This window comes from Triticum aestivum, chromosome 3A (assembly GCF_018294505.1).
Source record: "Triticum aestivum cultivar Chinese Spring chromosome 3A, IWGSC CS RefSeq v2.1, whole genome shotgun sequence".
Taxonomy (NCBI): Eukaryota; Viridiplantae; Streptophyta; class Magnoliopsida; order Poales; family Poaceae; genus Triticum; species Triticum aestivum.
The window spans coordinates 8622071-8635897 of record NC_057800.1 but is presented as its reverse complement, the minus strand read 5'-3'; the positions used below and the strand labels follow the sequence as shown (position 1 = coordinate 8635897).

General features: G+C 47.6%; 1 protein-coding gene across 5 annotated transcripts in view; it reads right to left on the bottom strand.

Moving 5' to 3' along the window:
- Positions 1 to 6048, bottom strand: part of LOC123059778 (disease resistance protein RGA5) — a 28924-nt gene extending 22876 nt beyond the window's left edge. For 3 of the 5 annotated variants that reach the window (XM_044482261.1, XM_044482263.1, XM_044482262.1), the window contains exons 1-2: positions 5767 to 6048; positions 4699 to 5676 (exon numbers count right to left, since the gene is read on the bottom strand). In XM_044482261.1, the coding sequence (XP_044338196.1) occupies positions 4699 to 5672 (974 nt within the window). In that variant the 5' untranslated portion in view covers positions 5673 to 5676; positions 5767 to 6048. Of the gene's footprint in view, positions 1 to 4698; positions 5677 to 5766 lie in introns of those variants that run through there. The other 2 variants (XM_044482264.1, XM_044482265.1) reach the window with 2 other exon arrangements.
- Between the last annotated feature and the right edge of the window lie 7779 nt (positions 6049 to 13827).

Below are 13827 nucleotides of genomic sequence, written 5' to 3'. Positions count from 1 at the left end.
TAATCATGGTGCAGGAATTGGACGTGGAGCTTGCCTGGAACTTCTCCCTCACGCACCCACTGCGCCGCCCGTAGCGCACGTCGATCGGCCGGTGCATGTGCATGCATCGCCTCCTGCCCTCAACCCCATCTCAGGAGCCCCGTCTACCACGCCGACTGGGCAGGAGCCCGCGCCGGCTTCTGCGACTAGGCCGGAGCCCACGCCGGCTTCTTCAACTGGGCCGGAGCCCACGCCGGCTTCTTCGACCGGGCCGGAGCCCGCGCCAGCCTCCTCTGAGCGGCCCATGTCGCCGCCTCATCGCCCGGCCTCGCCTTTGTCGTCACCCACGTCGTCTGCGCGAGCGTGCCTGCCGCCCACCTCGCCTGGGTCTGCAGCGACACACATGACGCCTGGGCCTCGGTCGCCCAGCCCACCGTCGCCCGGTCCCTCGTCGCCGGAGTCCCCTGGACCGGCCTCGCCTGCTCCGGACGTCCCTCCTGCCCCGGTGTTTAGGGGTGGGCATAAAAACCGACGAACCGAAGACCGAACCGACACCGAAACCGAAAAAACCGAAATTTCGGTTTTTATTGCTATTACAGAAAATTTCGGGTTTTAACTCTGCTAACCGAACTTACTTCGGTTGATTCGGTTTTAGCTTGGTTAACCGAAAAGAATACCGAACATACTTGAGACGCGTGAACGTGCAGCCAAAGGAAATCGTGCGGCGTGCTCGTGGCAGCGACAAAGCACATCATGGGCCAAGCCACCAACGTGCATGCAAGGCCCAAGCTGCTATGGGCTTCTTTTTATCCAGCGAGGCTTCTGTTGTTAGTACATGTCACGTACATAGACCAGAAGGAGTCGCTCCGGTCGTTTAGTTCCACCTCGGCCGCGCACACAGAAAGGGGTGGCGTGCTAGCCTATATAATAGCGCAGTTGGATGAAAGAATCACACTCTGCAGAAGTTCTCGGTATAAACCGAATACCAAACCGAAAAACTGGTTAACCAAACTTTCGGTTAGCTGTTTTGTGTTGTATATTTTGGTTTTCAACTTTGCAAACCGAATTTCCAAAAAAACCGAACGGTAGAAACCGATTTTTCGCTTTATACCGAATGCCCAGGCCTACCGGTGTTCACTGCTCCGTGGCGTCCGCACACACGCAATCGCAGTGGCATCATTCGTCCCAAGGAATGCATCGATGGCATCATTCTGACTCATGTTGTGGACAATCCAACCGCCGAACCACGCAGTTATCAAGCCACTATGAGTATCCCACACTGGAGGGCTGCTATGGAATAAGAATATCATACTCTTATGCAGAATGAGACCGGGACACTTGTTCCCCCTCCGCCTCGCGTCAACATCATTGATTTGAAGTGGGTTTTCAACGTGAAGAAACATGCAAATGGTTCCATTTAGCGCTACAAAGTGCGTCTTGTGGCTCAGCGTCATGGACTGGATTACAAGGATACATTCAGCCCAGTTGTCAAACCACCACTATTTGGCTTCTTCTGTCTCTGGCAATTTCTCATGGATGTTCTCTTCGCCAACTTAACATACAAAACACTTTTCTTCATGGATTACTTGAGGAAGAGGTTTACATGCGGCAGCCGCCTAGATTTGTTGATCACAATCAACCATCTCATCTCTGTCGTTTGACGAAGGCTCTCTATGGACTGAAGCAGGCGCCTCGTGCCTGGCATGCTCGTCTGGCTTCAGCTCTACGTACTCATGGATTCATTCCCTCGACGGCTGATACTTCATTGTTCTTGTTTCGGCGACCGAGTGTGACCATGTATCTCCTAGTGTATGTGGATGATATTGTCCTGGTTTGCTCTTCTCCGACGGCTGCTGATGCTCTTGTGACTGCGCTTGGCCGAGATTTTGCAGTTAAGGATTTGGGATAGCTTCACTTCTTCTTGGGTATTGAAGTCGCTCATCAGTCTCGTGGCAGTTTGGTTCTCACCCAGAAGAAGTACTCTCTTGATCTCTTGCACCGTGTTGGTATGCTCAAGTGCAAGACATCACCTACGCCCATGTCCTCCACCGACAAACTTCCAGCTGCTGATGGTGCTCTTCTATCTTCTGAGGATGCGACTGAGTACAGGAGTGTTGTTGGTGGACTGCAGTATCCGACGATCACACGTCCTGATCTCTCTTTTGCGGTTAACAGGGTGTGCCAGTATCTTCATGCTCCTACTGATGTGCACTGGTCTGCTGTGAAGCGCATATTGCGCTATGTGCGTCTCACTGTCTCCTACGGTCTTCACCTGCGCCCCAGTTCCTCTGGAGTTCTTTCTGCATTCTCAGATGCTGATTGGACTGGATGTCCAGATGATAGGCGATCTATAGGGGGACATGCTGTGTTCTTGGGTCCTAATCTGATCGCCTGGAGTGCACGCAAGCAAGCCACTGTTTCCCGCAGCAGCACAGAAGATGAGTACAAATCGGTTGCCAATGCGACTGCCGAACTTATATGGATTGAGTCCCTACTTAGAGAGCTAGGAGTTTCTCAGCCACATCCTCCGGTCCTTTGGTGTGACAACATCGGTGCTACGTTTCTGTCATCAAACCCGGTGTTCCTTGCACGGATTAAACATATTGAGATTGACTATCATTTTGTGAGGGAGCGTGTTGCACAGAAGCTACTACAAGTCAGGTTTATCTATTCGAAAGATCAACTTGCAGACATCTTCACCAAGCCTTTACCTTCTCCCTTGTTTCAAGTCTGTAGGCGCAATCTCAACCTTCTAGATGCTTCAGGAGTGAGTTGAGATTGAGGGAGGGTGTTAGACTTCATATTGTAGCCCCACTGTGTAATCCATACCGTATTGGTATAGGACTTGTACGTCACCATTATATATGTGTGATAGGCCACCCCATAGAGGGTCGAGCTAGTTCCCCCAAAATCCTAAGTCTTACAATATCATAGTGAAATACGTCTTACAACTAATAAGTATATGAAATGTAACCTTCTCAGTATAAATTATGAACATGATTACATAGACACAATTAGATGACTAATAATCTTGCATTAAAATCTGGCTACCAATTTAAGATCCAAAGATGAAAATAATTTCGATGATATGGCTTAACTAGTATCCTCTATCACTACTGTAATTGTATTATTTGGCGACTGCTATGAATTATGGAGCAGGGCCAAAATTACACGACAAAGGCTTTGCTGAGTGTTACATTCAGAAAATCCTACTTGACACACTCACTTTTGGGAAAAGCAGTCACTCGGCAAAGGCTATACCGAGTGTCAGAAGTGGGTACTCAGGCCCTTAGTTTTCTCTTAGTATATAACAGATGGAAGATACAGACTAATACAACATTAACTAAATTAGTTTAGCAGAAGTGGCACCATAAGGATTATCGTGATATATAACATAATTAGTTGTTTTGATCAATTTCGAGTTATATACCTACCGTATATACCAAAAAGATCATAATGTAGAGACATAGGTAACGGTTAGGGTTGTATCATGGAGACCACACGGAGTCAAAAGGCCTTTTATTTGGAACGAAACATATTAGTTCTAATGCATATTTACATAAGAAAAGCACATTTCTATAATAAGTTAGATACAAATTGTGATCTATGTCTTGACAGGTTGGTAAGGTTGGTAAACCTAAAGCTCAAAGAATATATCTCCTTCAATAATATAATAATTGATCTTAAGTTTTTAGTTTTGCTCAATCAATTTCATATTGTTCTGCGTCAACTTGTAAAATTTATCAGATGTCGCTCCGATTTATTTTAAATTAGCTGTTGTTCTATTTCCTCAATTTTCATATTTGTTTTGCATTTAATTGACTTATATGGTATCAAATAAATATTGTACTTATAAATTTTTTTAAAGTTTTTTTCTGCAGTTCTCCCAATTTTGATTGGCCGGACTGAGTTTGTACAGAGGTGTTTTCTTACCTCATGTAGTAGATGCATCATAACAAATCATGATAGGATTGATTCGTTGTGTTAATAGTAGTACCCGTGTTATATCTCTAGGGCCCACGTCAGATCTAAGCTTTTCAAATTGTTATTTAAGTAAGGGCCCACCATATTAATGATCAGATGTTTCTGATTAACGCGGGATTTTGAAGCTAATTTCTCTATGTTTTAGCCATATTTTCGTTTTAGTATATAATAGATAATTGATACGATTGTCGAGGACGAGGGTGATGGGGCAGCCCAAACCCATGTTTTGAAAGCCTGGAGAATAAATCCAAATCCCGGAACAATAAGATGCAAATCAACTTATCAATTTTCTACAGATCCATCAGAATCTCAGCTACTCAGTGATCTTGTGAAGCATATGTGGACCCACGATGAAAAGCAAAGAACTATGGACTTCAAATAAATTTTATGTTTGAACTATGTATTTTCGCTACCAACAAATATTATTTTCGTTCACGTGTAAGATGGACATGCATGGATTTGAAGGTCTAGATTTGAGGAATGTGGCTGCTCGCACGCCATATGAGGAACCATCCGACGTTTAGGGGGGGGGGGGGGGGGGATTTGCCAAGTCCGGTTACATGACTAAGCGGTAACTCGTAACTCCCATGAAAGTGGATCTACGTTGCGAAACAAAATATGCATCTAATTGGTCAACCATATAATACATGGTTTGCTCCACGAAGTAAAGATCTATGAATATGAAGCTAGTACTATAATATAGCAGAAAAATAAATGGTTAAAGAGAATTATTACCTCTTGCCTTGTAGGTATTGTCTAAGGTCGTTGATCAGGTGGTGCATCTCTCCAGCGTCCGGTGGTTGGTGGGGGCGAACTTGCAAGAGTATGTTCCTGAGAATACCCCTCATATCGGGCTTTTGGGCTGTCCTCACAAATGCCCCACACTCGAATTGTACATGGAGTTTACCCCACAATTTTTGGGCAAGAGTGGTCTTACCGATTCCCCCGACACCGACGATGGACGCCACCTTGAGGGGCTTTTTTCCATCGGTCAACCACCGTTCAAGCTCATCCATCGCGTCTTCTATGCCAACAAGATCACTAGGATCTTGCAACATAGTTGGAAGCTCATGGCCAATACGAGAATATCCAGAATTGGAGACGCAATCATCCAACTTGTACCTCTGGCATCGCCGAGTCGCCTCCTGCGCTCGAGTCCTGAATTCCGAGACCATGTTGGTGATCCATGAGCGCCACCTCCGCCTGCCTGGAAGGCGGCTAATCTTGAGCCGAGAAACAAGCTTGCGGCAAGTAGCTCGCCGGATCTTGGCACGGCCATGAGCATGGATGAATTGGTCAACAAATTTCACCATGTCATAGGACGGCTCGCCCATGTCTTTCATCCGATAAATAAGCTTGCGCAAAATAGCTCTACGGATCTTGGCGCGGCCATGAGCATGATGCCTTCTCTTTAAAGAAAAAATCTTCGAACGACCATGCGCCTGGATGAATTGGTCGGCAAAGTCCTCCATGTCATAGGAAAGCTCGCGCACGTCTTTCATCCAGTACCTCGCACTCATAGCAGGGTCCTGCGCAGTTGAGAGCACCAGCATGAAGCTGTACTGGATGCGAAGATCAGCTGTGAGTTGCTCGATCTCGTCCATCACAATCCCCCGCAGAATCCGGTGCTTGGTCGCCAGGAGCTCATGGAGCTTCCGTGGAAGGGAGCGCATGGCACCTAACGAGGCACTTATTGGACCCAGCTCCATCTCGCTATGTCACCAAAACACAAATCATCAGAAGTAAAATTTTGCTAGTACTACTTTCTACAGAATACAGATGCAGATGCGAAATTTTGCTCACCAGGTAATTAAGCTCTACAGATCCCAGGAGTGGAGACTGGAACTGCTGCTACTCTGGAATCTGGACTTCTAAAGGAGTGCCGGTGGCGCTCCAGCTCCCCGCCGATGGGCAATGAATCGGGGATCCGGAGGTGAAGCAACCGGGAAAGGTGGAAATGGAGCCGGGGACGTTTCCCTACCCGAGAATCGAAAACCAAAGGCCCAGACGGAAGCAGTCCAAGTAAACGCGGATAAGAGGTGGTTAGCCAGCCACACAAGATACTTCAGCTAATCTACAGGTTTGCCTCCCCGCAAAAAAATAAATAAAAAATCTACAGGTTTGCCTCAAAAAGAAAAACTAATCTACCGGTATGTAGTCGTCCGATTTTCGTCCGAGATATGTAGTTTCTTTTCTTTTCAAGGAAAATGGTTTATATCATGGGTTGGTCCACTCGCGCCCGTCTTCTACCCCTGTCACATCGCTCCCTCCCTCTGATTTTCCTCTCTCCCTCCTTGCGCTTGTCCACCATGTACACTGCCTCTTCCCCGAGCTAGCTTCTTCTCACGCATGCAACGCCTCTGTTTCTCTTCCTCGAAATAAAATTTCGCCCTGATTCATAAATAAAGTCACAAGGCCTAATTAAGAAGAAAAAGGTTTCCCCGGCTTTATATTATAGGGTTTTTATCACTTTTGCCACTAATTATGCCACACTACTCACTTTTGCCACTAAAAATTTTCACTACTCAAAAATTCACTATTCCGTTAGGAACACACCTCAAAAATGCCATTTTCTCACGTTACCGTCAGTCACCGAACCAGGGGCATTTCGGTCATCTTAGCGTGGTCAAAGAGCCTTTGACTGACGGTAACGTGAGAAAATGGCATTTTTGAGTGTGTTCTTAACGGAATAGTGGCATTTTTGAGTAGTGAAAATTTTTAGTGGCAAAAGTGAGTAGTGTGGCACAACTAATAGCAAAAGTGATAAAAACCCTATATTATAAAATGTTGAACATGCAAATATTGTATGTACGTATATAGGTATGGGTTTTGTGTATTGCACGTGTCACGTCTCTCTTCTCTTGTAACTTGTATGTATCTTGGGACTGGGAGACAAGGCAACCGATGCACCCCCTGTATCTACACATGTGCCTAGCGCACGATCAATCAAATCATCGATGCATGCAATTCCTAATTCGTCCTCTAACATGGTATAAGTTTTAGCACGTCGATCCTAGCTTCCGCCATCTCCTTGCCGCCGCCGCACCCTACCGCCGCATCAACAGTCAAAAATTATAGATACGACGGAGATGTATCAATGAGGTGTCGCAAAATTATTGCCCCTAGGTTGGGCGAATAACCGATGTCAAGGTTTGCTGCTTTCCCAGAACTAGCATGTTCTCATCATTCAGCTTAGAAACTTCTCCTCGTGCCTCCAACGAGTTAGTGATAACATAATAGAATAACGTATAGCAGGACTGATACGTCTCCAACGTATTTATAATTTTTTATTGTTTCATGCTGTTATATTATCAGTCTTGGATGTTTTACAATCGTTTATAGTCATTTTATATCATTTTTTGGTACTAACCTATTGACATAGTGTCAAGTGCCAGCTGTTGTTTTTTCCATGTTTTTTACATCGCAGAAAATCAATACCAGACGGAGTCCAAATGCCACGATACTCTATGATGGTTTTTTATGGTCCAGAAGGTGTTGGGCCCTGGTTGTACTTGGGGGGAGTCCCGAGGAGGGGACAACCCACCAGGGCGCGCCGAGGCCCAAGCGCACCCTGGTGGGTTGTGCCCACCTCGGGTGCCCCCGGACCGCCTCTTTGCTCTATAAATACCCCAATATTACAGAAACCCTAAAAGCATCGACAAAATATTCATCCAGCCGCCGCAGAGTCCAGAACCACCATATCCAATCTAGACACCATCTCGGATGGGGTTCACCACCTCCATTGGTGCCTCTCCGATGATGCGTGAGAAGTTCTCTGTAGACCTTCGGGTCTGTAGTTAGTAGCTAGATGGCTTCCTCTCTCTCGCTGGATTCTCAATACAATGGTCTCTTGGAGATCCATATGGTGTAACTCTTTTGCGGTGTGTTTGTTGGGATCGATGAACTTTGAGTTTATGATCAGATCTAACTTTTTATATCCATGAAAGTTGTTTGAGTTTCTTTGATCTCTTATATGCATGATTGCTTGTAGCCTCGTATTTCTTCTCCGATATTTGGATTTTGTTTGGCCAACTTGATCTATTTATCTTGCAATGCACTACTAGGAAAAGGCCTACTAATGGCGCACCTAATTTGTCCATTAATGGCGCATTAGCGGTGCGCCATTAGTGCCACGCCATTAGTATATTTTACTAATGGCGCACCACTGGTGCGCCATTAGTATCTGGTATACTAATGGCGCACCTGGGATGCGCCATTGGTATATACAACAGTGCGCCATTAGTATGCCTCCCAGGGGGCCATGTATACCCAGGTGCTTTGGCATACTAATGGCGCACAACAACAGGATGCGCCATTAGTAACTTCGTCATACTAATGGCGCACTGTTTAATGATGCGCCATTAGTATCCTTTGGCATACTAATGGCGCACTATGATGTGATGCGCCATTAGTATGAATATTAGGTTTTTTTATTTTTTATTTTCTTTTTTTTGCACAGGTTACAAAATGTATAATTGGACAAAATATAGACAGCACACATCAACAACAGATTCATCGAATAAAATAGAAGATTAGTCTCTGAATACAATTCATCATTTTAGTCTCCGAATACAATTCATCATATTAGTCTCCGAATTGAAAAGACCGAACAAAGATAGAACATTATATTACAAGTCTCGAGACCGCGAGTTTGTCTTCACATTACAAGTCGATATCGATCATCTAAACTACCATCACATAGAAGAGAGCTGCGGTCATCACGATGAGCATCATCACGATGAAACTCGTCTTCATCCGGTTCCTCCAACGCTCCCTCCCCTCTCCCGCTAGATAGCGGGCGTATCTAGATTCGGCCTCGGCCCTAGTGGTGTACCCTTTGTAACTGTTACCGCTGAATCGGTGAACCTGTCTCCGACACTCCTCCCAGTCGTTGTAGACTCCGGGAACCTTACCCTTGTACACGACATACCACGGCATCGCTATGCAGTAGCCAAACGAAACGTTAGTACCAATTCACAGACAATACATAAGCAACATATAAGTATGCAACAGAACGATCGGAAGAGAAAAGCAAAACATTAATAGCATCGATTACATCTAAGTTGAACGACTCTCGAAACCAAAGAGACATACTACAAGTTCATTAAAGTTTAATTACAACATGAGCCAATCGATGTTTCAGAACTAGACACAGCATCACTGTTTTCGACTCGACTCAAGGGACCGGAGCGTGGATGAAGCCGCCGTCTATCGTGGGAGTCATGAAACAACGGGCGTTGTCAGCCTGCATTTGTAGGATTGTGTCGATGTCACTGTTGGACGGTTGATTTCTGAGGTAGAACTGCCCCGAGGTACGAAGGACATCTTGATGGATGATTTCCGCAAACTCCGACTGGATGCGAAAGAATTCTTGTCTGATGTCCGCGTCCTGGATTGCCGACACGCTCGCGGCCCAATCTTTGAGTCTACTCGGTAGCAGAAGTTGATGATGGTCCCGTACGATCGCCCGCATGTGATGGATGGCGTAGTAGGCACCCTTCTGACCGCCAGTTGGCTGCTTGACGCAGCAGAACGTCGTATTGTGGGAGAACACGTGCTTGCCGTACTTACGAATAGGCCTGGTGAAGGTGCCTCCAGATTTGACGTAGCCGGGGAGAACATCATCAAGAACCTTCTTGACATTTGTGTAGTCTACGTTCGACTGACGGTCCGGGTCGAAATATGTGGCCATGGAATATTTGGGGCTTAGGAGGATGAGCGTGCAACGTGTGTCACTGCAGAAAACACGGAATGTTAAAAGAAAAACGATCGAAATCTAAGAATTCATATGTTACGGGGCGGTTGAGGGGAGGACTTACTCGGGAAAGTAAGGCACGAGGAAGTTATCCTTATCTTGGTTTGCCAGAATGACGCCTTCGAGGTAAGAACTCGCGACTTGCCGGTCCCCAGCGCTGCCCAAGATCTTGGCACGCATGTAGAAGGGGTCGACTATCACGATGTCCGGGGTCTTGTCGCGAATGATCCGCATCTCCATACTCAGCGAAAATAGCCGAACGAAGGTGTAGTGCAGCGGATGAAGGTTCAACATAGCGTGGATGTCATCAAACCGCAGGACGATCGTACCCCCGATGGAGTTATCCACAAAGCCCTTGCCCTCTGGCACCTTGGCCGCGAAAACCGGGTATGCCACATCCTTCTCTCCGAGACGCCGCTTCTCCAAAGAAAGAACACTGTCATGCAGACTCCGCATAGCACCGGTTGCAGCATCGAGCATATTTCTCGGTAGCATCGGCCTACCCGCCACATGCACCCTCCTCGAGATATCCTCAGGTGCAGGTGGCCCGTCCTGAGCACGGATCGTACTCGGTGCCGGCTGGCCCGCACCCTTGTTAGTCTTTCTTTTGCGTGCCTTCTTCTTCTCCTGTAATGGGACCGAGTTCTGCTCACAGACCGCCTTCTTGAGTGTGTTGGGGCTGATAATATTTCGCACCTTGCCTATCTGAGGCTCGGTGAAGTCGGCAGCTGGAGGCGTCTCCTGAGAGCTGAACGGTAGACGACGCCTGTTGCAACTTGGCTTCTCCGCGGTACCAGCTAGATCGCGCACGTCTTTTGTTGGGTTGGGTTCTTGAGAAGGAGGCCCCATGAAGTCGCCACCGTACCCATGATCGGCAAAGTACTGATCGACGTTGGCAAATGTATCGTCGTCGTCGTCGTTCTGATCCTGTGCCATATGCATGTTTGGATCCACTGGCATAGGGATGTCCGGCACCGTTGCAACGGTCCTGCCATGGGGCCGACTTGGCGCCGACACGACTGGTGTTGTTGTCTTTGGGGTGGTGTCCCCCGCCCCCAAACGAATCTGGCTCTTCGGCCAAAGCAGGGGCCAGCTCAGGCAGGCGCTGAGGGTCATCACGTCATCATCGTCGGCCCCGACGGGTCGAATCGGAGGTAACAACTCGTCGCAGCCTGGCAGCACCCGAACCAGTTGAACCCTAAACAAGTTGGGTGGCATCTGGGTACCGTGGAACAAGGGGTTGCCCGGTTGAACGATTTTGCCCTTGGCGACATCGACCAACTCGTTGTTCACGAAGTGCAGGAGAGTGCACGGAACGTCGGCGGCGCCCTGCGAAAACATGTAGGGCGTCAGGGATGCCCAGTCAAAGGCAAGGAGATGAAGTCCTCGGCCAAGAGAGGCTTAATTAGTTACCGTGATGATGGCGTCGAGCTCGGCTAATGTCGAGGCACCGCCAACGGCGGGCGTGCAGTTGACGGAGGGGCCGCTTGCTGCAGAGGTGCCGGCCGGCGTACACCCGGGTGCATTAAGCTCCCGTGCCGGCGTCGGAGACACCAATGCCGCCTCCGCCGGAGACACCAATGGCCCCGCCATCGCGTTCTGCGAGTTGCTGGCCGTGAAGCTAGGAATCGGGGGCGGCCCCTGTTGGCCGCCCGCAATCCACGCACTAATCCCCTGGATCAAGGTAGGCACAATGGCGGTGATCGTCCTTCCGAGTTGTTGTTCCACTTGCTCTTGGACCATCTCCGGAATCCGCGCCACCTGTGCCCTGAGTTCTTGAACCTCGCGCGCCTGGCTTTCCGAGCTGGTCTTTTTCTCCTTTCGCCCACCAGTGTTATAGTATGATGACCATTTTGTCGACAAGCCTTTGCCGGCCACACGACCAGCTGACGTCGGCTTACTGAGCTTATCCTTGTTCTTCATTACATTCAACGCCCTATTTAGAGTGGTGTCCCAAGGGTTGCTCTTAGTCGACCCCGCGCTACTGCTTTCAGTCGCCTGCGGAAGGAATGTGAACCATTTAGAAATTTGGCTTCATTAATTAGAATGCAACCATATGAAGCTAATTACGCGGGGGTGTATTCCTTACCAGAACAAGCTCAAGCTCCCTGGTCTTCGGATCCGTGGTAAGCTCCTTTGTTTTCGGGTCCTTCTTGTACCGGGCCCTGACAAAGTTCCTGGTCTGCTTGTCATCGTATTTATCGAAGAGGGGCGGTAGGCCTTGCTCGGCGCGGTCCGCCTCCTCCTTATCCCATATAGGCTCCGCCACTTTGTAACCGCCGGGACCGAGTGTGTGTTCCCCTAAGTTCAGCTCCCGCATTTCTTTCCCCCACTTACTTGATTTGGAGCTTGCGGTGCTCGAGCAATTGATCTTGAAGTCGTTGTAGTCATCTTCGGTGATCGAAGGATTTTTCTCCTTGATCTTCTCATAACTCTCACCTTTCTGGATCATTCTCTTCACATTGCTTTTTCCAAGTAGACAGGGCCGTGCTCATCTTCGTGAGGGCAGAATTGTTCACTTTATTCCCTTTGAGGCTTGTGTTTTCAAATTCAGCGGGGAACTTGTATCGTTCGTGCAGCTTCGTGAAGAGGAGGTTGCGCAAATTCCCTCGGTCAGGATGCCTGAGGTTCTCGGTGTTGATCGAGACGGTGCTCCGGAGAATGCACCCGAGCTGAAGCGAGTACCCCTTGACTATTCGTTCGGGCGCCGTTGGATTCCCGTCGGAGTCCACTTCAGTAACTTCCTCCTTGAGGGTGCGGAGCACGGTCGGGTGCCGGTCCTTCCGTTGCCTCTTCGGTTGGCTACCATCTGTGCGTGCGCCGCCATCATCAGTGGTGGCATCCTCGGCGGCACCATCAGTGGTGGCATCAGTGGGGTCATCCTCGGCGGTACCATCAGTGGTCTCAGGATCGGTGGGGAAGGCGGCGGCCTCATACAAGTGAGGTTGTTCCTCCATCTCCTGGGACAGCTCCCAGAATGCCTTGACGCCCGAACCCCCGGACTCATTGTTGTTGGCCATGTTTCTCTCTAAATAGGAACAAAGTTTGGTCAAAAAGTTGGTTATTGTCAAGGAACAAGATCTCTAAGTTGACCAAATAACCTAATTCTCAAGGAATGTCGCCGAAAAGTTGGTTATTGTCAAGGAACAATTGAGAGATGTTTGTGATATTGCCTAGGTGTTTTGGGATAGAACCTGTTAGTGTGTTGTTGCTAAGGTCCAAGTCCACGTTCTCAGGGTAACCTAGTTCTTGAGGGGTGTGTCTAGAAAGTTGGTTGCTGCAAAGATACAAGGTTGTGAGTTTGGTCAAATTGCCTATGATGTTTGTGATATTGCCTTGGATCTTGAAGGCACTGTTGCATGATGCCTTCCTAACCCCCTTCTTCTTGTCTCCTCTCACTATCTCTCTCACACACATGGCAAGCAAGGGTGTCTGAGTGTGTGAAAAAAATACTAAACTAATCCAACCACTAAAGCAAATTAATTTTTATTTCGGTTGAGAATCGGGCACCTTCTAGGTCAAGAAAATTGGGCATGACCTTTGCTAATTTTCTTGACCTAGGAGTGCCCCATTTCTCAACCGAAACGAAAATCAATCAACATTTCAGGAGAAAGGGGTTATTTTAGAAGATCACAAGTAGCAGCAGCATCACTTGACAAAATCAGAACTAGCAGCAGCAACTCGTAGATAGCAGCAGCAGCATCACTTGACAAGTTTCAGACCACATAAATAGCACAAGTGACATGAAAATTCACTTGTAGTGTACTGATAGCACAAGTGACATGAAAATTCCTTTTACTGTCAAAAAACTACTAATAGCACAAGTGACATGAAAATTCAGGAGTAGGAGATCACAAAGGCCATGTCATGCTTGGCAATATTTGTTTACTGAAACTAAATGAACATTTTACTGTCAATAAAAATGCGTGTGGAGGACCAATGGCGCCCTCTTGCTACACATTGTCCCCAGATGTAACGTGGATTCAGGGGCTACAGCCTAACCCTGTTAAAATGTTTTATTGCTGAAGTTATTATCTGGTCTTAGTAGTACATCTTATAGTAAACAGGAGATGGCACCATCATCGTGATTTTGAGTGAAATGCACTTGC